General features: G+C 52.5%; 1 protein-coding gene across 1 annotated transcript in view; it reads right to left on the bottom strand.

The window, feature by feature from the left end:
• HEG1 (heart development protein with EGF like domains 1) overlaps positions 1–27,094 on the bottom strand; it is a 60,764-nt gene that overhangs the window by 20,510 nt on the left and 13,160 nt on the right. The window contains exons 2-7 of the mRNA XM_029069205.1: positions 21,714–22,490; positions 18,689–19,006; positions 18,391–18,564; positions 16,031–17,284; positions 2,289–2,408; positions 70–185 (exon numbers count right to left, since the gene is read on the bottom strand). Of these exons, the coding sequence (XP_028925038.1) occupies positions 70–185; positions 2,289–2,408; positions 16,031–17,284; positions 18,391–18,564; positions 18,689–19,006; positions 21,714–22,490 (2,759 nt within the window). The remainder of the gene's footprint in view (positions 1–69; positions 186–2,288; positions 2,409–16,030; positions 17,285–18,390; positions 18,565–18,688; positions 19,007–21,713; positions 22,491–27,094) is intronic.

Below are 27,094 nucleotides of genomic sequence, written 5' to 3'. Positions count from 1 at the left end.
ATTTATTATTATTCCTCCGGTCGCCCCCAGCCCCAGGTCCCCCGCCCCCTCCCTGTCCCCTGGCCTTACCAGGGTTCGGACCTCCTCCTCCAGGCGGCGCAGCCCCGAGGGTGCCCCGGGCCCCGGCCCAGGCCCTGCAGACCCATTTTCCGAGCTCAGCCTCACGATGCCCACGAAAGCGCGCACTGGGAATGACAGAGATGGCCCGGGGAGAGAGGCGGGAGACCGTCAGGCCCGGACCTCGGGCCCGCGGCCCACCACCCACTAGCCCACCATCCGGCGGCCCCGCAACTTCCTGCACGTCGCGATCCCGGCCCACATCCCGGTGGCCCCAGGCCCGGTGGCCCACGACCCAGCAGCCCATAGTAATTATAACAGTAATAATAATGATGATGGTATTTGTTAAGCGTTTACTATGTGCCAAGCACTTAGCAAGTGCTGGGGGAGATACAAGATAGGTTGGACACAGTCCCACATCGGGGTCACAGGCTCAATCCCCATTTGAAGGATGAGGGAACTGAGGACCGGAGAAACGAAGTGACTTGACCAAAGTCACACAGTAGACATGTGGCGGAGCTGGGATTAGAACCCATGACTTTCTGACCCCTAGGCCCGGATTCTAGCCACTGAGCCACGCTGCTTCTCTAGCCCATGATTCAGTGGCCCACAACCCAGCCACCTCGCCAACCCACACCCAGACCAGTGTCTTCTCCGCTCTCATCACTTCTCTACGGTGTCTAATCTCGCGCTCCCTCAACTACCATTTAGTGCTCAATTAGAGAAGCAGCACAGGCTAGAGGAAAGAGCTATAATTCGCTTTATTTCTACTGATGCCTGTTTACTTGTTTTGCTGTCTGTCTGCCCCCTTCTAGATTGTAAACCCGGTGCGGGCGGGGATTGTCTCTCTTTATTGCTGTATTGTACTTTCCAGGCGCTTAGTACAGTACTCTGCACGCACCAAGAGCTCAATAAATACGACTGGATGAATGAATGAATGAATGAATGAAAGAGCCCAGCCCTGGGATTCAGAGGGCCTGGGTTCTATTCCCGTCTGCTGCATGACCTCGGGCAAGTCATTTCATTTAGACTGTGGGCCCATCATTGGGCAGGGATTGTCTCTGTTGCCAAATTGTCCATTCCAAGCGCTTAGTACAGTGCTCTGCACATAGTAAGCGCTCAGTAAATACTATTGAATGAATGAATTTCACTGGGTCTCAGTTTCCCTCAACTGCAAAATGGGGCTTCAGTATCTGTTCTCCGTCTTACTTAGACTGTGAGCCCCAGGTGAAACATGACTGCAGAAGCAGTGCAGCCGCATGGACAGAGTTCAGGCCTGGAAGTGAGAAGGACCTGGTCTCAGAGGACCTGGGTTCTAATTCTCTCTCAGGCTTGGGAGTCAGAAGGACTTGGGTTCTAATTCCAATTCAGGCCTGGGAGTCAGAGGATCTGGGTTCTAATTCCGCGCTCCACCACTTGCCTGCTGTAAGACCCTGGCCGGGTCACTTCATTTCTCTGTGCCTCGGTTTCCTCTTCTGAAAATGGGGGTTGGAACCCTCGGACTGTGAGCCTCAGGTGAGACGGGGATAGTGACCCATTCGATCATCCTGTGTCTGCCCCAATGTTTAGCAAAGTGCTTGGCACCCGGAAACCACTTGATATCATCATCATCATCTTCATCATCATCATTATTATTGTTATTATTGTCAGCTCTTCAAACAGAAGGGTATTCCACTGATTTCCACATACAGGTCCCCCCACACAGTGCTCTGCACTCAGTAAAGAAGCGGCGTGGCCTAGTGGATAGAGCTCGGTCCTGGGACTCAGAAAGACCTGGGTTCTAATCCCAGCTCTGCCATTGGACTGCTGGGTGACCTTGGGTAAGTCACTTCATTTCTCTGGGCCTCAGTTCCCTCATCTGCAAAATGGGGATGAAGACTGCGAGGCCCATGTGGGACAGGGACTGCGTCCAACCCGATCTGCTCGTCTCCATCCCAGAGCTTAGTACAGTGCCTGGCCCATCGTAAGTGCCTATCACAATAGGCGCTAAGCGCTCAGCCCAGTGGTCCGGCCGGCCACAGCGGATGCTCAGCACGGCAGTTTGCCCATGGGAGGCTCTGAGCCCGACGGTCTGTCCACCTTCGGCGCTCAGCACCGCGGCCTCCCCATGGTGGGCGCTCAGCACAGCGGTCTGCACCCGGTAGATCCCCTGGGCATCAGGGTCACTGAGCGTTTTTCTTGATAGTCTGCTCCCGCCCCACTCCCGCCTCGGAGTGGGTTCCCCGGCTTACCCAGGCGGCAGAGACCCTCCTCCATCTGGTAGCCCGCAGGGCACGAGCAGATGAAGCCCCCCTGGGTGGGGCTGCACAAGGCCGGGGCCGGACAGGGGTTGGACAGGCACCAGGCTCGCTCTGCAGGAGACACACCATCGCTCAATCAATCGATAAGAACCAGCGCGGCTCAGTGGAGAGAGCTCGGGCTTGGGAGTGAGAAGTCATGGGTTCAAATCCCAGCTCTGCCACTTGTCAGCTGTGTGACTGTGGGCAAGTCATTTCACTTCTCTGTGCCTCAGTGACCTCATCTGGAGAATGGGGATTAACTGTGAGCCTCATGTGGGACAACCTGATTACCCTGTATCTCCCCCAGCACTTAGAACAGTGCTTGGCACATAGTAAGTGCTTAACAATTACCAACATTATTATTATTATTATTATTAATAATCCTGCCTCTGCCACTTATCTGCTGTGTGACCTTTGGCAAGTCACTTCAGTTCTCTGCCACTTGGCTGTGTGACTGTGGGCAAGTCACTTAACTTCTCTGTGCCTCAGTTCCCTCATCTGTAAAATGGGGATTAAGACTGTGAGCCCCACGTGGGACAACCTGATTCCCCTATGTCTACCCCAGCGTTTAGAACAGTGCTCGGCACATAGTAAGTGCTTAACAAATACCAGCTTTTTGGAGAAGCAGCGTGGCTCAGTGGAAAGAGCACGGGCTTTGGAGTCAGGGCTCATGAGTTCGAATCCCAGCTCTGCCACTTGTCGGCTGTGTGACTGTGGGCAAGTCACTTAACTTCTCTATGCCTCAGTTCCCTCATCTGTAAAATGGGGATTAAGATTGTGAGCCCCACGTGGGACAACCTGATTCCCCTATGTCTACCCCAGCGCTTAGAACAGTGCTCGGCACATAGTAAGCGCTTAACAAATACCAACATTATTATTATTATTATTCTCTGGGCTTCAGTTACCTCACCTGGAAAATGGGGATGAAGACTGTGAGCCCCACGTGGGACAACCTACTTTGAAACTACCCCAGAGCTTAGAACAGGGCTTGGCACATATTAAGCGCTTAACAAATAATAATGTTGGTAACTGAGGCACAGAGAAGTGAAGTGACTTGCCCACAGTCACACAGCTGACAAGTGGCAGAACTGGGATTCGAACCCATGATCTCTGACTCCCGAGCCCCTGCTCTTTCCACTGAGCCACGCTGCTTCTCTAATAATAATGTTGGTATTTGTTAAGCGCTTACTATGTGCCGAGCACTGTTCTAAGCGCCGGGGGAGATACAGGGTAATCAGGTTGTCCCACATGAGGCTCACAGTTAATCCCCATTTTCCAGATGAGGTCACTGAGGCCCAGCAAAGTGAAATGACTTGCCCACAGTCACACAGCTGACAAGTGGCAGAGCTGGGATTCAAAACCATGACCTCTGACTCCCAAGCCCGGGCTCTTTCCACTGAGCCACACTGTTTCTCATTATTATTATTATTATTAATTAATTCTATTCTATTATCTATAATTTCTTCTATTATTAATAATAATAATCCAACAATCAGTGGTATTTATTGAGCGCTTACTATGTTCAGAGCACTCTGCTGCGCACGTGGGAGAATACAACTTGATCTCGTCAGTTCACCCACATCTTGCTTCTGGCCCGGAACGCCCTCCCTCCTCATGTCTGACAGACAATGACTCTCCCCGTCTTCAAAGCCTTACTGAAAGCCCGCCTCCTCCAGGAGGCCTTCCCAGACTATGCCCTCCTTTCCTCTTCTTCCACTCCCTTCTGCGTCGCCCTGAGTCGCTCCCCTTATTCATCCCCCCCTCGCAGCCCCCCACCTTTATGTTCAGATCCCTCATTTATTTATCTTCATGTCTGCCTCTCCCTCTAGACTGTAAGCTTGTTGGGGGCAGGGAGTGTCACTGTTTTCCCAAGCGCTTAGTACAGTGCTCTGCACACGGTAAGCGCTCAATAAATACGATTGACTGAACGAAAGAATAGTACGCTCTCCCGAGCACTTAGTACAGTGCTCTGCACACAGTAAGCGCTCAACAGATACGACTGAAGGAATGAATGACTACAACAGAGTTGGTAGACAAATTCCCTGCCCAGAAGGAGCTTGCCATTTACAGAGGGAAGCGTACATGGCAGAGTCGCTACAGCCCGGGCCTGGGAGTCAGAAGGTCATGAGTTCTAATCCCGGATCTGCCACTGATCTGTCGTGTGACCTTGGCAAGTCACTTCTCTGGGCTTCAGTTCCCTCATCTGTAAAACGGGGATGAAGACCGTGAGCCCCATGTGGGACAGGGACTGCATCCAACCTGATTTGCTTGTATCCACCCCAGCGCTTAGTACAGGGCTTGGCACATAGTAAGTGCTTAACAAATACCATAATTATTGTTAGTAGTAGTAGTAATACTAATAATAGAAATAAATAAATGATGGATATAGACATAAGGGCTGTAGGGCTGAGGGGGGGGGAATAAAGGGTGAAAATCCTAGAGCTAAGGCGACACAGGGAGGAAGCCTTCCAGAGGATGAGGAAGGGGCTGTATTGGGCTCAACCTTTGGGGGAGGGGGTGAGAGGGTCCTTGCAGTGGGGGGACAGGGGTGTGAGGCACAGCTGAGCCCGGGGAAACAAGCTGTTTCCCATCAATCAATCCCCAGTAACCATACCCACCCATCAATCAACAAGCAGAGTGGCCTAGTGCAGAAAGTCTGGGTCTGGAAGGCAGAAAGACCTGGGTCCTAATCCCACCTCTGCCTCGTTCTTAATAATAATAATGTTGGTATTTGTTAAGCACTTACTATGTGCAGAGCACTGTTCTAAGCGCTGGGGTAGGTACAGGGTCATCAGGTTGTCCCACATGAGGCTCACAGTTAATCCCCATTTTCCAGATGAGGCAACTTAGGCCCAGAGAAGTGAAGTGACTTGCCCACAGTCACACAGCTGACAAGTGGCAGAGCTGGGATTCGAACCCATGACCTCCCAAGCTGGGCTCTTTCCACTGAGCCATGCTGCTTCTTGGCTGTGCGACCTTGGACATGTCATTCACTTTTCTGTGCTCAGTTTCCTCAACTGTAAAATGGGGATACCTGTTCTCCCTCCTATCTAGACTGGGAGCCCCAAGCGGGACAGGGACTGTGTCCAACCTAATTAACTTGTACCTATCTTAGAACAATGTTTGACCCATAATAAGTACTTAACAAATATTATAAAAGAAAATTAACCATCAAACCACCTCCCCACCAACCAATCGATCGATATTAAGGGTCAAACCGCCTCTTTCAATGACCATTAGCCACCCACGGCCTCCCAATCAATCGACTTTAAGTAACCAACTGCCTCCCTTCCAATCAACATTAATGATCGAAAAGTTCGTCCACAACCAGTCACCTCTCCACCAGTCAACATTAACTATCAAACCCACTCCCTTCCGATCAGTCATTAACAAACTGCTTCCCCATAGATAATCCTTAATGATAATAATAATGTTGGCATTTGTTAAGCGCTTACTATGTGCACAGCACTGTTCTAAGTGCTGGGGTAGATACAGGGAAATCAGATTGTCCCACATGAGGCTCACAGTCTTAATCCCCATTTGACAGATGAGGGAACTGAGGCAGAGAGAAGTGAAGTGACTTGCCCACAGTCACACAGCTGACAAGTGGCAGAGCCGGGTTTCAAACTCATGACCTCTGACTCCCAAACCCGGGCTCTTTCCACTGAGCCACGCTTAATAATCAAACCACTGCCCCAACCAATCGATCATTAATCATCAAACCACATCTCCATCAATCAACATTGACCATAATGATAATGATGGTATTTGTTAAGCACTTACTAGGTGCCAAGCACTGTTCTAAGCAATGGGGTACACACAAGGTCATCAGGTTGACCCATGTAGGGCTCGCAGTCTTAATTCACATTTTACAGTTGAGGTAACTGAAGCACAGAGAAGTGAAGCGACTTGCCCAAGGTCACACAGCAGAAAAGTGGCGGAGGCGGGTTTAGAACCCACATCCTCTGACTCTCAAGCCCACGCTCTTTCCGCCAAGTCGCGCTGCTTCACTCAGGTCGGTTCCCCATCATCCACATTAAAATCGAACCACCTCTTCATCAGTCAATATTAACAAGCTAACCGCTTCCCGTTAATTAACCGTCATTAACTATCAGACCGGTTTTCCCTTATATCAATCAACATTAATGATCAAACTGCCTCCCCATCAATCAGCGCATGGGCCTGGGATTCAGAAGGTCATGGGTTCTAATCCCGCTCCACCGCTTGTCTGCTGAGTGACCTTGGGCAAGAGTGGCTTAGTGGAAAGAGCCCGGGCTTGGGAGTCAGAGGTTGTGGGTTCTAATCCCACCTCTGCCACTTATCAGCTGTGTGACTTTAAGCAAATCACTTCACTTCCCTGGGCCTCAATTCCCTCATCTGTAAAATGGGGATTAATACTAATGTTGGTATTTGTTAAACGCTTACTATGTGCAGAGCACTGGTCTAAGCGCTGGGGTAGATACAGGGTAATCAGGTTGTCCCAAGTAAGGCTCACAGTTAATCCCCATTTACCAGAGGATGTAACTGAGGCACAGAGAAGTTAAGTGACTTGCCCACGGTCACACAGCTGACAAGTGACAGAGCCGGGATTCAAACCCACGACCTCTGACTCCCAAGCCCGTACCTTTCCACTGCTTCTCGATTAAGACTGTGAGCCCCACGTGGGACAACCTGATTACCCTGAATCTACCCCAGCGCCTAAAACAGTGTTTGGCACATAGTAAGCGCTTAACATCATCATTGTTATTATTCTCTGGGCCTTAGTTCCCTCATCTGTAAAATGGGGACGAAGACTGTGAGCCCTGTACAGGGCAGGGGCTGTGTCCAACCCAATTTGCTTGTATCCACCCCAGAGCTTAGTACAGTGCCTGGCACATAGGAAGAGCTTATCGAATACCATAATTAATTAATTAATATCAAATAATCTCCGCCTCTAAACTGTAAGCTCACTGTGGGCAGGGAACGTGTCTACCAGCTCTGTTGTACTGAACTCTCCCAAGTGCTTAGTACAGTGCTCTGCACAGTTTTCATTCAGTTGTATTTATTGAGCGCTTACCGTGTGCAGAGCACCGTACTAAGTGCTTGAAAGAGTGCAATATAACGGACCCATTCCCTGCCCACAATGAACTTACAGTCTGGAGGATGAGTGCTCGATAAATACCATTGATTGAATTATCAAACCATTTCCCAATCAATCAACATTAATGATTAAACCACCTCCTTAATCATTAAATTAATATTAGCAATCAAACCCCTCTCCATCAACTGTAAATCTGCACAATCTAACCACCTCCTCACTTCTCATTACAAGAAGCAACATGGCTTAATGGCAAGAGCCTGCGAGTCAGAGGACATGGGTTCCAATCCTGACTCTGCCACGTGTCTGCAGTGTGCCCTTGGGCAAGCCACTTCACTTTACTGTACAAAAATGGGGATTAAGACTATGAGCTACACATGGGACAACCTTATTAGCTCTTATCTACCCCAGCAATTAGAACAGTGTTTAGCACATAGTAAGCACTTAAAAATACCATTATTATTATTATTGCTCTATCAAGAGTCCAGATCAAACCACTGACATCATCAATCATTTCATGAATTTTAACAATCAAACCCCTGCCTTCGAGTCCTGGGTTGTGGGCCAGTACTATGTACTGGATTCATTCATTCATTCATTCATTCATTCATTCATTGAGCGTTTACTATGCCTACTGAAGGCCAGGTGCTGTCCTGAGCAATGCGGCGATCTAGGCAGGAGCTGGGCCTACATTCCCTGCCCCTGTGGGGTTTACGGTCCCACGGGTCAGGATTGTGAATCCTACTGGAATTGGGACTTGGGAAGGGAAAGGCCAGGGGATCGATGGGGGTATGAGGAAGGAGGGAGGAAAGGGGAGAGGGGAGAAGCACTTAGTACAGTGCTCTGCACATAGTAAGTGTTCAATAAATACCATTGAATGAATGAAGGAGAGGGAAGGGAAGGAGAAGGAGGGGGGTGGAGAAAGGAGAAGAGGAAGAGGAAGAAGAGATGGAAAGGGGAGGTGGAGGAAGGGGAGGAAGAAGAGGAGGAAGAGGGGGAGGGGAAGAAGAAAGGAGGGGGGGGAACGAGGATAAAGAAGAAGAGGGGCCAATTCAATTTGCTTGTATCCATCCAGCGCTTAGTACAGTACCTAGCACATAGGAAGTGTTTAAACAAATACCATAATAATAATAACCATTGAGAAGCAGAGTGGCCTACTGGATAGAGTCCGGGCTGGGAGTCAGAAGGTATTGGGTTCTAATCCCAGCTCTGCCCCTTGTCTGCTGGGTAGTCTAGGGCAAATCACTTCACTTCCCTGTGCCTCAGTGACCTCATCTGTAAAATGGGGATTGAGACTGGGAGCCCCATGTGGGACAGGGACTGTGTCCAACCCGATTTGCTTGTATCTACCCCAGTGCTTGGAACAGTGCCTGGAACATAGTAAGCACTTAACAAATACCATCATTATTTTATTTTTTTAAGAAGAGCGGGAGGAAGGGGGGAGGGGAAGAGGAGGAAGAGGAGGGGAGGAGAAAGGAGAGGATGAGGAGGGGGGAGGAGGGGGGAGGAGGAGGAGGAGGGGGGAGGAGGGGGGAGGAGGAAAAGGAGGGGGGAGGAAGTGGAGGAGGAGGAGGAAGTGGAGGAGGGGAGGAGGAAGAGCAGGGGGGAGAAGGGGGAGGGGGAGGCAGAGAAGGAGCTTAGCACAGTGCTCTGCACACAGTAAGCACTCCCACAACCCTATCCTCTTCTCCCACTCCCTTCTGCATCGCCCTGACTCGCTCCTTTTATTCACTGCCCCCTCCCAGCCCCACACCACTTATGTCCATCTCCCTCCTTTATTGATTTCTATTTATCTCTGTCTCCCCCTCTAGACTGTCAACTCGTTGTGGGCAGGGCGCATGTCTGTTTATTGTTCTATTGTCCTCTCCCAAGCACTTAGGACAGTGCTCTGCACACAGTAAGCGCTCAGTAAACACGATTGAATGAAAGAAAGAGTAAATACCACTGACTGAGTGAATGAATGAGGATAAGGAGGAGGAGAAGGAGGAGGCTAGGTTTGTCCCTGTTTCCCTCGGGGGTCCTCAGGGCAGAGGCTGGGAGAGGAGGATTGTAGCCCCCTTGTACAGATGGGGACACTGAGGCCCGGTGAGGTCACGCCGAGGGCCGGGGTCGGGGCCGGAGCTGGGCCTGGGCTTGGGTCTCACGCCCCTTGACCCCACGGCCCTCCCCGGGGTCAGAGGAGCCGTGGGGTCCCCCGGGGTGACCGGGCAGGGAGGCGGTCAGTGTGGGAGAGGCCGCTGCACAGCACTCCGCGCACGGCAGGCAACCGGAATGGTGCTCTGCATACAGAAGATGCCCAATACAGCACTCTGCACACACCAGGCACCCAGCACAGCGCTGTCCACACTGCCAGCACAGTACTCTGCACACAGCAGGCACCCAGCACAGTGCTCTGCAGAGTAGACACCCAGCACAGCGCTCTGCATACTGCACACTCCCATCACAACACCCTGCACATAGGAGGCTCCCAGCACAGTGCTCAGCACAAAGCAGGTGCCCAGAACAGTGCTCTGCACACAGCTGTCACTCAACACATCCCTCTGCACAAAGCAGGCACCCAGCAGAGCACTCTGCACATAGTGCCGTTCTACTTACATCTCCCCACTCCACAAGACAGTTGTTGCCCGTCCACCTCCTCCTCAAACAGAAATCCCCTCACCATCGGCTTTAAAATTCCCAATCAGCTGGCCCTCTCCTACCTCGACTTGCTGATTCATTAATAATAATTAGAATAATGATAATAAATATTTGCTCAACCGTATGTTGAGTGCTTATCATGCACAAAGCACTGTACTAAGCGCTGTGCTATAGTTTTAAGCAAAGCACTGAATTAAGCACTGAGGCAAATAGAATTAGAGTGTTCACAGTTCCTGTTGCACATAATAACAATACTAATAATGATAGCATTTGCTATGCGCTTACTATGTGCCAAGCACTGTTCTAAGCACTGGGAGGGTTGGGGGGATAGAGGTAATCAGGTTGTCCCATGAGGGGCTCACAGTTAATCCCCATTTTACAGATGAGGTAACTGAGACCTAGTGAAGTGAAGCGACTTGCCCACACAGCTGACAAGAGGTGGAACTGGGATTCGAACCCATGACCTCTGACTCCAAAGCCCGGGCTCTTGCCACTGGGCCACGCTGCTTCTCATGGATTGATCTCCTACTCCAACCCAGCCTGCACACTCAGCTCCTCCAACGCCAACCTCCCCTCTGCCCTTCAACCTCGTCCAGCTGAGCCCCGACCCCTCGCCCACGTCCTCCCGCTGGCGTGGAGCTCCCTCCCCTTCCATATCTGACAGACTACAGCTGTCCCTGCCTTCAGAGAAGCAGCGTGGCTCAGTGGAAAGAGCCCGGACTTGGGAGTCATAGGTCATGGGTTCGAATCCCGGCTCAGCCGCTTGTCAGCTGTGTGACTTTGGGCAAGTCACTTCACTTCTCTGGGCCTCAGTGACCCCATCTGTAAAATGGGGATGAAGACTGGGAGCCCCACGTGGGACAACCTGATCATCTTGTATCCTCCCCAGCACTTAGAACAATGCTTTGCATAGAGTAAGCGCTTAACAAATACCATTCTTATATTATTATTCAGTGCTTAGTGCAGTGACCAGCACATAATCACTTAACAGATACCATTATTATTATTATTATTATTATTCAAAACCCTCCTAAAAAATCATATCTCTGTCAGGAAGCCTTCCCTGACTAAACCTTTCACTCTCCAGCCTTCATACTAGATGGGCAGGGAACGTGCCTGCTGATTCTGCTGTATTGTAATAATAATTATCGTATTTGTTAAGCGCTTACTAAGTGCCGAGCACTGTTCTAAGCACTGGGATAATAGTAATAATAATGGTATTTGTTAGGCATTTACTATGTGCCGAGCACTGGGGTAAACACAGGGTAATCAGGCTGTCCCACGTGGGGCTCACAGTCTTAAAATAGAGAAGCAGCATGGCTCAGTGGAAAGAGCCCAGGGTTGGGAGTCAGAGATCATGGATTCGAATCCTGGCTCTGCCACTTGTCGGCTTTGTGACTGTGGGCAAGTCACTTCACTTCTCTGGACCTCAGTGGCCTCATCTATAAAATGGGGATGAAGACTGTGAGCCTCACGTGGGACAATCTGATTACTCTGCATCTCCCCCAATGCTTAGAACAGTGCTCTGCACATAGTAAGCGGTTAACAAATACCAACATTATTATTTTTATTAATCCCCATTTTACAGATGAGGTAACTGAGACACAGAGAAGTAAAGTGAATTGCCCAAAGGGACACAGCAGACAAGTGGCAGAGGCAGGGTCAGAACCCAGGTCTTCTGACTCCCAAGCCCTTGCTCTTAATAATAATAATGTTAGTATTTGTTAAGCGCTCACTATGTGCAGAGCACTGTTCTGAGTGCTGGGGTAGATACAGGGTAATCAGATTGTCCCACGTGAGGCTCACAGTCTTAATCCCCATTTTACAGATGAGGTCACTGAGGCACAGACAAGTGAAGTGACTTGCCCACAGTCCCACAGTTGACAAGTGGCAGGGCCGGGATTCAAACCCAAGACCTCTGACTCCTAAACCCGTGCTCTTTCCACTGAGCCATGCTGCTGCTGCTGCTTCTCTATTGTACTCTCCCAAACATTTAGTGCAGTGCTCTGCACAGAGTAAGTGCTCAGTAAACACAAATGAATGAGGTCACTGAGGCACTGAGAAGTTAAATGACCTGTCCAAGGTCACAAAGCAGACAAGAGGTGGAGGTGGAATTAGAACTCAGGTTCTTCTGGCTCCCAGGTCTGGGTTAAATCTACTAGGCCATGCTGCTTCTCGCTTTTTGGGAGCGTGTGTGGCTGAAAAGGTCAATACGGGACACACAATCCCTGCCACACTGGACACACAATCAATGCTGTTCCTTGGGATTAATTCATTCAATAGTATTTATTGAGCACTTACTATGTGCAGAGCACTGGACTAAGCGCTTGGAATGTACAATTCGGCAACAGATAGTGACAATCCCTGCCCAATGACGGGCTTATAATGCCTGCTGCGCCCGGCGCTGTTTTCTTTTTGGCTTCCTTGTCCCTCTGGGCGGGCGAGGCTTTTGGAGGAAGAGAGCGGTTACCTGAATGGTGGCCCCCTACCAGTCCGTCCCCGGCCACGGGCCCCCGCCGTCCGATTGGGCCGTGGCCCTGTCTGAGCTCGGGGCTACCGTGGCTTTAAAACGCAAATTCCGGCTCCGTCACTTATTTGCTGTGTGACCTTGGGCAAGTCATTTAACACTCTGGTTTCCTCATCTGTAAAAATGGGTATCCTATTCCCTCCTATTAATAATAATGATAATAATTGTATTTGTTAAGCGCTTACTATATGCTAAGCACTGTTCTAAGTGCTGGGGTAGATACAGAGTAGTCAGGTTGTCCCATGTGGGGCTCACAGTCTTAATCCCCATTTTCCAGATGAGGTCACTGAGGCCCAGAGATGTTAAGTGATTTGCCCGAGGTCACACAGCAGACAAGTGGCAGAGGCGGGATTAGAACCCACGTCCTCTGACTCCCAAGCCCGGGCTCTTTCCACTAGCCATGCTGCTAAGACTGTGAGCCCCATGTGGGACAGAGATTGTGCCCAACCTCTTAACCTTTTATCTACCCCAGCACTTAGAACAGTGCCTGATTGGCACGGTAAGCACCCAACTATTACCAGAGTACGGTGAAGTAGAGTAGAAAAGCAGTGTGGCTTAGTGGAAGAGGTCTGGACTTGGGAGTCAGAGGTCATGGGTTCTAATCCTGACTCCGCCACTTATCAGTTGTGTGACTTTGTGCAAGTCACTTAACCTCTCTGCGCCTGAGTTCCCTCCTCTGTAAAATGGGGATTAACCCATTAACCCATGTAATTGAACACCACGTGGGACAACCTGATTACCATGTATCTACTCTAGCACTTAGAACAGTGCTTGGCACATAGTAAGAGCTTAATAAATACCATTAATATTATTATTATTATAGTGCTAAACCATGCAGCATTGATTAGAGGATAAGGCACAGGCCTGGAAATCAGAAGAACCCAGATTCTAATCCTACCTCTATCACTTGTCTGCTGTGCGACCTTGGGCAAGTCACTTTGATTCTCTGGGCCTCAGTTTCCTCACCAGTAAAAATGGGCATTCGATCCTTCTTCCTCCTACCTAAACTGGGAGTCCTATATGGGACAGGAACTGTGTCCAAACTGACAAACTTCTATCTACCCCAACGCTGAGAACATTGGTTGCCACACAGTAAGTGAATATCATTATTATTATTATTATCTCCTCAGGGCTTAAAAAAGCAAGAAGCAGCATGGTCTAGTAGATTTAACCTAGACCTGGAAGCCAGAAGAACCTGAGTTCTAATTCCACCTCCGCCTCTTGTCTGCTTTGTGACCTTGGACAGGTCATTTAACTTCTCAGTGCCTCAGTGACCTCATTCGTAAAACTGGGATTAAGAGTGTGAGCCCCATGAGGGACATCCTGATGATCTTGTATCTCCCCCAGCGCTTAGAACAGTGCGTGGCACATAGTAAGCGCTTAATACCATCATTATTATCATAAGGACTGTGTCCTACCTGATTAGCTTCTATCTACCTCAGTGATTAATATAGAGAAGCAGCGTGGCTCAGTGGAAAGAGCCCGGGCTTGGGAGTCAGAAGTCATGGGTTTGAATCCCGGCTCCACCACCTGTCAGCTGTGTGACTGTGGGCAAGGTACTTCACTTCTCTATGCCTCAGTTCCCTCATCTGGAAAATGGGGATGAAGACTGTGAGTCTCATGTGGGACAACCTGATTACCCTGTATCTACCCCAGCGCTTAGAACAGTGCTCTGCAAATAGTAAGCACTTAACAAATACCAACATTATTATTATCATCAGTGCCTAGCACAAATTAAGTGCTTAACCTGGAAAAAAAAACAATGCTTGGCACATAGTGAAAACTTCATTATTATTATTATTACTCCACCCTCCTAGGTTCGGGTATCCCAATCTCTGCTCTCCATTCGACAGCTACTCGGGTCTCCTGCTGTCCCGCATTCTGTATCAGCCTCCTCGCGGACCTCCCTGCCTCCTGTCTCTCCCCACTCCAGTCCAGACTTCTCAGCTGCCCGCATCATTTTGCTACAAAACCATTCAGTCCACTCCTCAAGGTTTCCCGTCCACCTCCGCATCAAACAGAAACCCGTCACCGTCGGCTTTAAAGCCGCCCACCACCTTGCCCCCTCCTACCGCACCTCGCTTCTCTCCTACTACACCCCAGCCTGCACACTGCGCTCCTCTAATGCCGCTAACCTTCTCGCTGGGCCTCCATCTCGTCTATCTCGCCACCGACCTCTAGCCCACATCCTGCCTCGGGCCTGGAACACCCTTCCTCTCATATCTGCCAAATGATGACTCTCCCCCAGTTCAAACCCTTACTGTAGGCCCAACTCCTCCAGGAGGCCTTCCCTGACTACGCCCTCTTTTCCACTTCTCCCACTCCCTTCTTCAAAATCCTGCCTTGCTCCCTTTCTTCATCCCTCCTCCCAGCCCCACACCACTTATGTCCAACTCCCTCATCTATTTATTTCTATTCATGTCTGTCTCCCCTCCTAGGCTGAAATCTCATTGTGGACAGGGAAAGTTCATGTTTTATTGTTATAAGTCCTCTCCCAAGCATTTAGTACAGTGCTCTGCACACAGTAAGTGTTCAATAAATATGATTGACTGACTGATTCTCCTCAGGAGGGCCACCCAGAGAAGCTTTTAAGGCGGCAGAGTTTGGGTGCTAGGAGATGCCCATGGCACATGTCTTACACACCCTGTTACGTATTATTATGGTCATGGGTTCTAATCCCGGCTCTGCCACTTATCTGCTGTGTGACCATGGGCAAGTCACTTCACTTCTCTGGGTCTCAGTTCCCTCAGCTGTAACATGGGGATTGAGACTGTGAGTCCCATGTAGGACAGAGACTGTGTCCAACCTTATTTGCCTGTATCTACCCCAGCACTCAGTACAGTGCCCAGCATATAGTAAGTGCTTAACAAATACCACAATTACTATTATTATTATTTCTTAACCAGTCATTCAAATACATATTCCCTTTTCCTCCTTCTCCCGCATCTCATTTATTTTAATGTCTGTCTTCCCTGCCACACTGTCAGCTCCTGGAGGGCAGGGATCGTGTCTACTCATTCAATTAACCAGTCATATTTATTGAGCACTTTCTGTGTGCTGAGTACTGTACTAAGCAATAAAATTGTACTCTTCCAAGTGCTCACTTCAGTGCTCTGCACAGAGTAGGCTGTCAGCCCCCTGACAGCAGAGATTGTGTCCACTAACTCTGTTGTCCTCTCCCAAGTGCTCAGCACAATGCTCCGCACAGAGTAGACTGTCAGCTCCTTAAGGGCAAGGATGGTGTCTACTAATTCCTTTTGATTCTCCCAAGCGCTGTGCACTGTAGACTGGAAGCTCCTCCAAGGAAGGGATCGTGTCCAGTAATTCTACTGTCTTCTCCCAAGTGCTTAGTACAGTGTTCTTCACACAGGGGCTCAGTAAGTGCTACTGATTGACTGGCCGATCGCCCCCCTTCTCCTGGGCACGATGGGGCGGAGGGATTATGAAGCGTACCTGTGTCCAGGGCGGTGGACGCTCCCGTGGGACTGGGGGGAGAAGTCTCCGCCTTGGATGGTGGGGGGGCGGTTCCGGTGGGGATGCTCTCCGTGGTCAGGGGTGCAGGCGGCATGTCTGGGGCACCTGGAGCAGGAGTGTGGCCTCCCGGGCCCCGGGCCCCCGGGTCGTGGGGGGTGGAAGGTGACGGTGGGGTCTGGGTCTGAGGCCGGGGACTGGCCGAGGGAGCGGGGGTCTGGGCCGTGGGCATCGGTGTTGGGATCTCGGGCCTCGTGGGGGGGGGCGGGTGCCCGGGCGTCGCTCTGGGGGTCGGAGCCACTCTTGGGATCCCCGAAGGGAGGGTGGGGGTAGGGCGCGGGGTCAGGGTGGTGCGGACTGGGGGCGTCCGGGGGTCTGTGGGGACCATGGTGAGAGTCGGGGGCCCCTCTGTGGTGGGTGGCGGTGGAGAGGCAGGGGTTCCCATGGTGGTGAAGGCCAGGGGGTCGTGGGTCTCCTCGGAGGCCGTGGGCAAGGGGGAGGGGTGCTGGGCGGACGGGGTGGCAGGTCGCAGCGGAGGCGTCAGGCTGGGTTCGACCAGCGACCCCCGGACCGTCGACACCGCCCCGAGACCCAGAGCCGGGGAGGTCTCGGATGCCAGAGTCCCCGGGGGTGGGCTGCTGCGAATGCCGCTGACAGGTTCTGGGGAGACAGACGTTGCGGACATCGCCGGGGGTGGTCCAGAGCGGGGAGGGGCCGGTACCGGCGGGGAGGTGGGGGTGGGAGGCCTAGTCTTGGGATGCGGGGTTGATGCGGGGGGTGGGGTGGACCGGGCCTGCTCGGGGGGAGTGGGCAGTGAGGTCGGAGGAGGCTGTGTCGGCATGAGGCCGGGCCCGGACCCGGGCCCCGGGGAGGCTGTGGTGCCCAGAGGTCCAGGGCGAGGGTCCAGAGTGGGGCGGGGGGTCCCCATGCCGGTCTGGGGGTGCAGCGTGGCGGTGGCAGCCGTGGACAGGCCGGGGAGGACAGAGTGGTCATCGGAGGTCCGCTCCGACCCCGGAGGACCGGTGTGTCTGGTGGGGGGCAGCGTCTGCTCTGCTGCCCCCGGGCCCTTGGGCCAGGCATCCGGGCGGGGCCGTGGGGCCCGGTGGTCAGCATCCGAACTGGAGGACGGGGTCGTGGGGTCGGCGTCCGTCCAGCAGCGCAGGGTGGCGGGGTCAGCGTCCGGACGGTGGTCCCCGGCGTCCGGGCCGCCCATTGGTCCGCAGCTCCGGCCGGACCCTGCATCCCCACCCGATCGTGTTAGGCCGCGGGCCCCGTCCCCTCTTCTCCCCATTTCACAGAAGGGGAAACTGAGGCCCAGCTCTGCCCACCCCATCCTCCCCTACTCCCCCCCCCCCCCACTGCTGGTGTGAACTTACTGGAAATAATAATAATAATAATAATAATGGCATTTGTTAAACTCTTACCGTGTACCAACCATTGTACTAAGTGCTGGGGTGCATACAAGGTAATCAGGATGGACACAGTCCCTGTCCCCCATGGGGCTCAACCCCATTTGACAGATGAGGTCACTGAGGCCCAGAGAAGTGAAGTGACCTGCCCAAGGTCACACAGCAGACAAGTGGCAGAGGCAGAATTAGAACCCTCATCCTCTAACTCCCAAGCCTGCGCTCTTGCCACTAGGCCACACTGAAAGGGCCAAAGGAGGTCAACTCGTCCATCCCCCTGCCCCGGGGTAAACGCCTCAGTGAACTTGGTTTTCAAGAGGAGCAGCATAGCGTAGCCCAGGCCTGGGTGTCAGAAGGTCACGGGTTCTAATCCCAGCTCTGCCACCTGTCTGCTGTGTGGCCTTGGGCAAGCCACTTCACTTCTTTGGGCCTCAGTTCCCTCATCTGTTAAATGGAGATGAAGACCATGAGCCCCGTGTGGGACAGGGGCTGTGCCCAACGTGATTTGCTTGTATCCACCCCAGCGCTTAGTATAGTGCCTGGCACAGAGTAAGCGCTTAACAAATACCATCATCATTATTATTATTCCATCCATGACAGTCAAAGTCCCCCTCGCATGAGAGGTGGAGGAGGGCAGAGGGGGGAAGGAGAAATGGGGAGGCCAAAGGAGGGAATTTTTAACTCCCTGACTCCCGGCTTGCCCATCCGTGCCCCCAACTCGCCCCCCTGGAATTTCAGGCACCTGACCATCCCCCATCTATGTAGACCCTCCCTCATCCCACCCCCACATTCTTCCTCCTAAGCTTCCTCCCCTGGGAAGTGGGGAAGGCAGAGACCCAAACAGATGGCCATCACCCCTCCACCTCAGCCCCCCACCTCCTCCATGAGGGGGTCAGGGTGGCCCCTAACTCATCCCCACCCCTTCTCAGGACTCACCATCCGATGAGCCCGGCGGGACCGTGGAACCCTCAGTCGGCTCTGGGGCCGCGGCGCTGGTCGTCCCGGGGAGCGGAGTAGCGGGCTCTGGTCGGCTGGGCGGGGTCGTCGAGGTCGGGCTGACCCCGGACAGCTCCCGCGACGTCCACGCCATTCCCGACCCGGCTCCCGGAGCTGGGGGAGAAGGGAGGACCGGAGTGGGAAGGGGGTTCCCTCCCTCACACCGGGCCGAACGGAAACCTCCGGCGGCCTCCCGTCCGCTCCCTCGGAAAGCCGGCCCGCTCCTAGCCCCGCTCACCTGGGAAGCGTCCGCCCGGGGTCCGAGCCGTGGTCCCGGGGGTCGGGGGTCCGGTCACGTCCACCGCCGTCCCCGCTGAACTGGTGCGTCCGGGGCTCGAGGTCCGGCCCATCGGCGAGGGCCAGGAGGAGGCGGGGAGGCCAGAGGCCCCGGTGGGTGGGTCGGAGGTGGCGTTGGCCTCCCCGCCGGGGGTCAGGGAGCGCAGGGTGCGGGTGACGCCCCGGCCGGCCCCGGGGGACCCCGGCGTCCACTCCGTGCGGTCTGACCACATCCGCTCTCGAGCAGGCGAGGCCCCGGGCTCCTGCCTCGTGCTGGGCCCTAGAGAAGGACAAAGGGACAGCCAACTCACCAGCCTGGCCTCCAGGGATGGGGCCCGCAAGGGGGAAAGGACTCTCCGGCCGGATGGATTGGCAACACTCTACTGCCCGCCTCCTGGCCATGGGGCACTGTACCGGATGCCAACTGAGAGCAGGGCACTATAAAGGGCACTATACTGTATGTCTGAGAGCAGGGCACTGTACTGGCTATCGGCTGAGAGCAGGTCGCTATGCTGAATGTCCGACTGACAGCAAGGGCACTGTACTGGATGTCAACTGAGTGCAAGACATTCCACGGGATGTCCGACTGAGAGTAGACAATAATAATACTCGTATTTGTTATGCACTTAACTATGTGCAGAGCACTGTTCTAAGCTCTGGGCTAGATACAGGGTCATCAGGTTGTCCCACGCGAGGCTCACGGTCTTCATCTCCATTTTACAGATGAGGTAACTGAGGCACAGAGAAGTGAAGTGACTTGCCCACAGTCACATAGCTGACAAGTGGCAGAGCCAGAATTCGAACCCATGACCTCTGACTCCCAGGCCCGGACTCTTTCCACTGAACCAGGCTGCTTATGTACTGGATGTCAATTCAGCCCCAGTTTTCCTCGGCTCCCGCTCCCTTCCGCGCCCCCCGGCTCTCTCTCTTTGCTCTTCCCCCTTCTCCCTGCCCCACGGCACCTAGGTCTATATCTATAATTCCAATTATTTCTCTTGATGCCTGTTTACTGACTGTAAGCCCGTCAAACGGCAGGGACTGTCTCTATCTGTTGCCGACTTGTTCATCCCAAGCGCTTAGTACAGTGCTCTGCACATAGTAAGCGCTCAATAAATACTATTGAATGAATACTTGTTTTTGATGTCTGTCTCTCTGCCTCTAAACTGTGAGCTCGTTGTGGGCAGGGAATATCTCTCTTTACTGTTGTATTGGACTTTCCAAGCGCTTAGTACAGTGGTCTGCACACAGTAAGCTCTCAATAAATACGATTGAATGAATGAATGAAAGAGCAGGGCACTATACTGGACGTTATACTGAGAGCAGGGCACTGTCCTGGATGTCAACTGAGAGCAGAGTACTTTACTGGATGTCAACTGAGAGCAGGGCCCTGCACTGGATTGTCTGACTGAGAGCAGGGCACTGTACTTGCCGAAGTGTGACGTTGGGCCAGTCACTTCACTTCTCTGGGCCTCAGTTACCTCATCTGGAAAATGGGGATTAAGACTGTGAGCCCACGTGGGACAGGGACTGTGTCCAACCTGATTTGCTAGTATCCACCCCGGTGCTTAGTACAGTGCCTGGCACATAGTAAGCCCTTAACAAATACCACAGTCATTATTATTATTACTAGATATTTGACTGAGAGTAGGGCACTGTATTGGATGTCTGAGATAATAATAATAATAATGTTGGTATTTGTTAAATGCTTACTACGTGCAGAGCATTGTTCTAAGCGCTGGGGGAGATACAGGGTAATCGGGTCATCCCACGAGAGGCTCACAGTTAATCCTCATTTTACAGATGAGGTAACTAAGGCACATAGATGTGAAGTGACTTGCCCACAGTCACACAGCTGACAAGTGGCAGAGCCGGGATTCAAACTCATGACCACTGACTCCCAAACCCATGCTTTTTCCACTGAGCCACGCTGCTTCAGATGAGGGCACTGTACTGGATGTCAAATGGCAGCAGGACACTGTCCTGGATGTCAACTCAGAGCAGGTCCTAGATGTCTTATTGAAGCAGAGCATTGTATTGGATGGCTACTGTGGGGAAACGGCGTGGTTTAGTGAAAAGAACACAGGGCTGGGAGTCAGAGGACCTGGGTTCTAATGCCAGCTTGTCTGCTTGTCTGCTCTGTGACCTTTGGCAAGTGGCTTAACTGCTCTGTGCCTCAGTTTCTTCATCTTTAAAATGGCAAAGCAATACCTGTTCTCCCTCCTACTCAGAGTGTGAGCCCCACATGGGACAGGGACGGTGTCCAACCTGATTACCTTACATCTATTCCAGTGCTTTGTACAGTGCTTGGCACATAGTAAGTGCTTAATAATAATAATAATAATGTTGGTATTTGTTAAGCACTTACTATGTGCAGAGCACTGTTCTAAACGCTGGAGTAGATACAGGGTGATCAGGTTGTCCCACATGAAGTTCCCAGTCTTAATCCCCATTTTACAGATGAGGTAACTGAGGCACAGAGAAATTAAGTGACTTGCCCACAGTCACACAGCTGACAAGTGGCAGATCCGGGATACAAATACCATTATTATTATTGTTATAAGTAATAATAATTTTTAAATCATTATTATTTCTGAGTGCAAAGCATTGCATTGGATGTCTACAGAGCATAGTACCTGATGTAGAGTGTCTGGCCCATAGTTAAGTGCTTAACAAATACCATAATTATTATTACTGGAATAGTGCGTTATACTGGATGCCTACTATATGGACAGCACTGAATCAAGCTGCGTACTGAGTGCTGTGTTGGGCTCCTATGTGCAGAACACCGTATTCATTCAATCATATTTATTTAGCACTGACTGTGTGCAGAGCACTGTACTAAGCGCTTGTCTCGCGCATTTACCGTGTGCAGAGCACTGTCCTGGACTCCTATCGTCGCTGGGATCGATTCCTCACACGTTCTCCCTGCCCACCCCCTGGGGTTCCTCGGGGTGTCTAGGTCTCCCCTCCCCTCGCTGGTCACTCACCCGCATGGACCGTGGCTGACGTGAGAGCTGCCCCTCTAGGGGGCTGGGTGGAGGACCCCGGAGAGCGCGATTCCTGGAGGGTCGGAGTTCGGGGCCTCCCCGGCGACGAGTCCAAAACATCAGCTGCCCCGGAAGGGACGGTGGAGATGTCGCTGGTCTGTACTAGGGGCCTGGGGGCTCCGTCGCCGGTGGTGGACGCGGATCCGGGGGTCCCGTCCCCATCGCTAATTGAGGGGCTGGGGGCTCCGTCGCTGGCCGTGGCCGTGAACGTGGAGCTTGTGGTCCTGCTTCCGTCACTCACTGAGGCGCTGGGGGCTCCATCGCTGGACGTGGCCGTGGGCATGGATCTGGGGGTCTCGTCCTCATCGCCAACTGAGGCGCCGGGATCTCCACCGCCGGGCACCGAGATGCCACGAGCCCCGCCCCCACTGCCAGCCGTGGCCGTGGCGCCGGACGCTCCGTCTCTGGCGGCGGCCGCAACTCCGGCCGAGCCCGTGGCCGTGGAGGTGGCGGCCTCGTCCCGGTGGACGGCCGTGGCGCCGGGAGCTCCGGCCGCTGCCGTGGTCGAGGCGGTCTCATCTCTGATGCTAGGCAAGAGGCTGGCCAATCCATTCCCATTGCCGGGCACATCCGTCCTGTGCCCGTCGCCAACAGTGGCACGGGGGGCTCCGCCTCTGGCCGTGGCCGTGGTGGTGACCGCGGCGGCCGGCGATGGGGACGCCGGAAAGCCACTTCCTACTCCCATCGGGCTGCTTGGCAGGACACCTCCTCCGGCGACTGAAACGAAAAAACGACAGTGATTCTCCCCCTCTAGACTGGGAAGTTCATCATGGGCGGCAAACGTCAACATAACCAACTCTCCGCGACTGGATTCTCCCAAGTGCTTCGTAATAATAACTGTGGTATTTGTTTAGCGCTTACTATGTGCCGAGCACTGTTCTAAGCGCTGGGGTAGATACAAGGTGATCGGGTTGTCCCACGTGGGGCTCACAGTCTTCATCCCCATTTTACAGATTAGGTAACTGAGGTGCAGAGAAATGAAATGACTTGCCCAAGCTCACACAGCAGACAAGTGGAGGAGCCGGGATTAGAACCCACATCCTCTGACTCCCAAGCCTGGGCTCTTGCCACTAGGCTATGCTACTTCGCCAATGAGATGTTTGCTAAGCAATTTCAATGTGCCAGTCACTGTACTAAGCACAGGATACAAGCAAATCGGTCTGGACACAGTCCCCGTCCCCCATGGGGCTCCCAGTCCCAATCCCCATTTGACAGATGAGGGAACTGAGGCCCAGAGAAGTGAAGTGACTTGCTGAAGGTCACATAGCAGCTAAGTGGTAGAGCCGGGATTAGAACCCATAACCTTCTGACTCTCAGATCCATGCTCTATCCACTAGGCCATGCTGTGAGCCAGGCACTGTTCTAAGCGCCGGGGTAGTTACAAGCAAACCGGGCCGGACACAGTCCCTGTCCCTCGTGGAGCTCATGGTCTCAATCCCCATTTTACAGATGAGGGAACCGAGAGAAGGAGCGTGGCTCAGTGGATAGAATGCAGGCCTGGGAGTCAGAAGGTCATGGGTTCTAATCCCGACTCTGCCACTCGTCTGCTGTGTGCCCTTCTCGGTGGGCCTCAGTTACTTCATCTGTAAAATGAGGATTCAGATGTGAGCCCGACATGGGACAGGAATGATGTCCTCCTCGATTTGCCTGTACCCACCCCAGCGCTTAGAACAGTGCCGGGCACATAGTAAGTGCTTGACAAACACCATAATTGAACTTAGTTGAAGGGCAAGGCGGGGCGCTCATTAGCACCCATCTGTGTGTACACATCTGTACACAATGACTCTCCCCCACTTCAAAGTCTTATCAAGCTTAGAACAGTGCTTCGCACATAGTAAGCGCTTAACAAATACCAACATTATTATTATTATTATCAAGGAAGGCCCACCTCCTCCAGGAGGCCTTCCTTCACTAAGCCCCCCTTTCCTCTTCTCCCACTCTCTTCTGTGCTGCCCTGACCTGCTCCCTGTGCTCTCTCCCCTTCTCCTTGTCCCACACCCCTTATAGAACCCGGGCCTGGAAGTCAGGAGGTCACGGGTTCTAATCCCAGCTCTGCCATCTGTCTGCTGTGTGACCTTGGGCAAGTCACTTTACTTCTCTGGGCCTCAGTTCCCTCATCTGTAAAATGGGGATGGAGACTGTGAGCCCCATGTAAAACAGGAACTGTTTCTAACCCAATTTGGTTGCATCCACCCTAGCACTTAGAACAGTGCCTGGTACATAGTAAGCACTTAGTATAGAAATAATAATAATAATAATGCTGTCATTATTATTATTATTATTATTTTCTGGGCCTACGTTAAGCTCATCTATAAAATGGGGATTAAGATTGTGAGCCCCACATGGGACAGGGCCTGTGTCTACCCCGATTTGCCTGCAACCACCCTAGCGCTTAGAACGGTGCCCGGCACATAGTAAGCGCTGAACGGATACCGTCATTATTAAATACCTTAAATAATAATAATAATAATAATAATGTTGGTATTTGTTAAGCGCTTACTATGTGCAGAGCACTGTTCTAAGCACCGGGGGAGATCCAGGGTAATCCGGTTGTCCCACGTGAGGCTCACAGTTAATCCCCATTTTCCAGATGAGATAACTGAGGCACAGAGAAGTGAAGTGACTTGCCCACAGTCACACAGCTGACAAGGGGCAGAGCCGGGATTACTAAATGGCAAAGCAGGACTTCGAACCAAAGACCTCCAGATCCTAGGCTTGGGCCCTCTCCACCGCGCCATGCTCCTTCTCCACTTCTGTCCGTATCCGGAATCTATTTATTTATGGGGGGACGGGGGCGGGCGGGGTCCCGGGAAGGGTCCCCGGGGGGCGGGCGAGGCCGGGGCCGGGCTGTCGGCCCGGAGAGGAAGCGGGCGGAGGCCGCCGAGGTCGGGAAAGAATTCATATCCAAGAAAACATATCCCGGAGGCCGGGCCGGGAGGGGGAAGGGGCCACAGGGAGAGGGAGGGGGTCACAAGAGATTAAAACAGCGTGGCGACACCCCGGGCCTGGGAGTCAGAGTGTCATGGGTTCTAATGCCGGCTATGCCACTTGTCTGCTGGGTGACCTTGGGCAAGTCGCTTGCTCGCTTGCTTGATGTGAGCCCCACGTGGGACAGGGGCTGTGTCCAACCCAAACTGCTTGGGTCCACCCCAGCGCTTAGTACAGGACCTGGCACACAGTAAGTGCTTAACGAATGCCATAATTATTATTATTATTAAGTCACTTCACTTCTCTGTGCCCCAGTTGCCTCAGTGGCTTTCCAATTATGTTTCCAGCGCTTAGAACACTGAGTGGCACATAGTGAGCGCTTAACAAATACCATCATTATTATCTGTAAAATGGGGATTGAGACTGTGAGCCCCCCGTGGGGCAGAGACTGTGTCTGACCCAATTTGCTTGAATCCATCCCTGTGCTTAGTACAGTGCTTGGCACATAATAAGCATCTAACAAATACGGTCATTACTATCTACCCTGGCACATAGTAAGCGTTTAACAAATACCATCATTAATATCTACCCCAGCGCTTAGAACAGTGCGTGACACATAATAAGTGGTTAACAAATACCACCGTTATTATTTACTCCAGCGCTTAGAACAGTGTCTGGCACATTATAAACCCTGAACAAATACCATTAATTAAAAAAAAAAGAGGAGGGTGGGGAGGGAGGGGAAGGGGAGAGGACTACAGGTGAAGGGGGCTAGAGAGGGAAGAGGCTGGAGGAAGGAAGGAGCAGCGTGGATAAAGTGCAAGCCTGGGAGTCAGAAGATCATGGGTTCCAATCTCGGATCTGGCACTTGTCTATCGTGACCTTAGGCAAGTCACTTCACTTCGTGGATTAGAGCATGGGCCTGGGAGTCAGAAGGGCCTGGATTCTAATCCTGACTCTGCCACATGTCTGCAGTGTGACCTTGGGCAAGTCACCTCACTTAGAGAAGGAGTGTGGCTCAGTGGAAAGAGCACGGGCTTTGGAGTCAGAGGTCATGGGTTCGAATCCCAGCTCGGCCACTTGTCAGCTGTGTGACTTTGGGCAAGTCACTTAACTTCACGGTGCCTCAGTTACCTCATCTGTAAAATGGGGATTAAGACTGTGAGCCCCACGTGGGGCAACCTGATTCCCTTGTGTCTACCCCAGCTCTTAGAACAGTGCTCGGCACATAGTAAGCGCTTAACAAATACCAACATTATTATTATTCTCTGGGCCTCAGTTACCTCATTTGTAAAATAGGGATTCAGACTGTGAGCCCCATGTGGAATGGGGACTGTGTCCAACCTGATTACAGTCCTCTAGGTTCTAAGCTTGTTGTGGGTAGGGCATGACTCCTTTTATTGTTGCACTGTCCTCTCCCAAGTGCTTAGTACAGTGCTCTGCACACAATAAGCGCTGAACAGATTCAGCCGAATGAATGATTAACTTGTATCTATCCCAGCACTTAGAAGTGTTTGGCACAAAGTAAGCACTTCAAAGGAACATAATAATTATTATTGTTTCTCTCTGCCTCAGTTACTTCACCTGTAAAATGGGGATTGAGACTGCGAGTCCCACGTGGGACAGGGACCTGATAAATTTGTATCTACCACGGAGTAAGTGCTTAGCAAATGCCACAATTATTATTAATGTCCTCCAAGATCTCCAGGGCGAGAGACTTTCTGTCCCCCATCTTGTTGACCCCAAGCGGAGGCCAGAACAGGAGTTTGACACCCAGGAGGGGGCTGGAGAGGGGGTGACCACTGCCCGGCCTGGGTGTCCAGGGCCTGTGGAGAGGGTCCAAGACCCCAGAAAGGACCCGGTCACCAGTGAGGGAAAATGCTCACCCAGCCAGAACTGGGACTGCAGAGAACCGGAGGGGGTTTTACAACACTGTGCTGAGCATTACGGGGGATACACAGCAATCGGATGGGGCCCAGGCCCCGTCACGCCCAGGGCTCCCAGTCAGAGATGGACGGAGAGCGGGGACCTCGTCCCCGCCCCCAGAGGAGGTAACTGAGGCCCAGAGAGGTTCAGTGAGCGGCCTGGGGTCACCCAGAAGGAAAGGGCCAGAACCCCGGTGTCCTGACCGCCCACTCCTGTGCCGTCCACCGGCCTCGGCCTGGCTGTGGAGCTGGCCCGGCTCTCAGGATGCACTGAAAAGCGTAGTGACCACTGGGCTGTTGGACTGATGAGTGGTGGTCCCGGGGACCGGTGGATGACGACCCCTGCCCCCAACCACCATCACACAGTGACCGGTCAGTGACTCTCCCCCCTCCGTCCTCTTCAGAGAAGCAGCGTGGCTCAGTGGAAAGAGCCCGGGCTTGGGAGTTAGAGGTCATGAGTTCGAATCC

This window comes from Ornithorhynchus anatinus, chromosome 1 (assembly GCF_004115215.2).
Source record: "Ornithorhynchus anatinus isolate Pmale09 chromosome 1, mOrnAna1.pri.v4, whole genome shotgun sequence".
NCBI lineage: Eukaryota > Metazoa > Chordata > Mammalia > Monotremata > Ornithorhynchidae > Ornithorhynchus > Ornithorhynchus anatinus.
The sequence above is the reverse complement of the archived record's forward strand: the minus strand, read 5'-3'. Positions and strand labels throughout refer to the sequence as shown.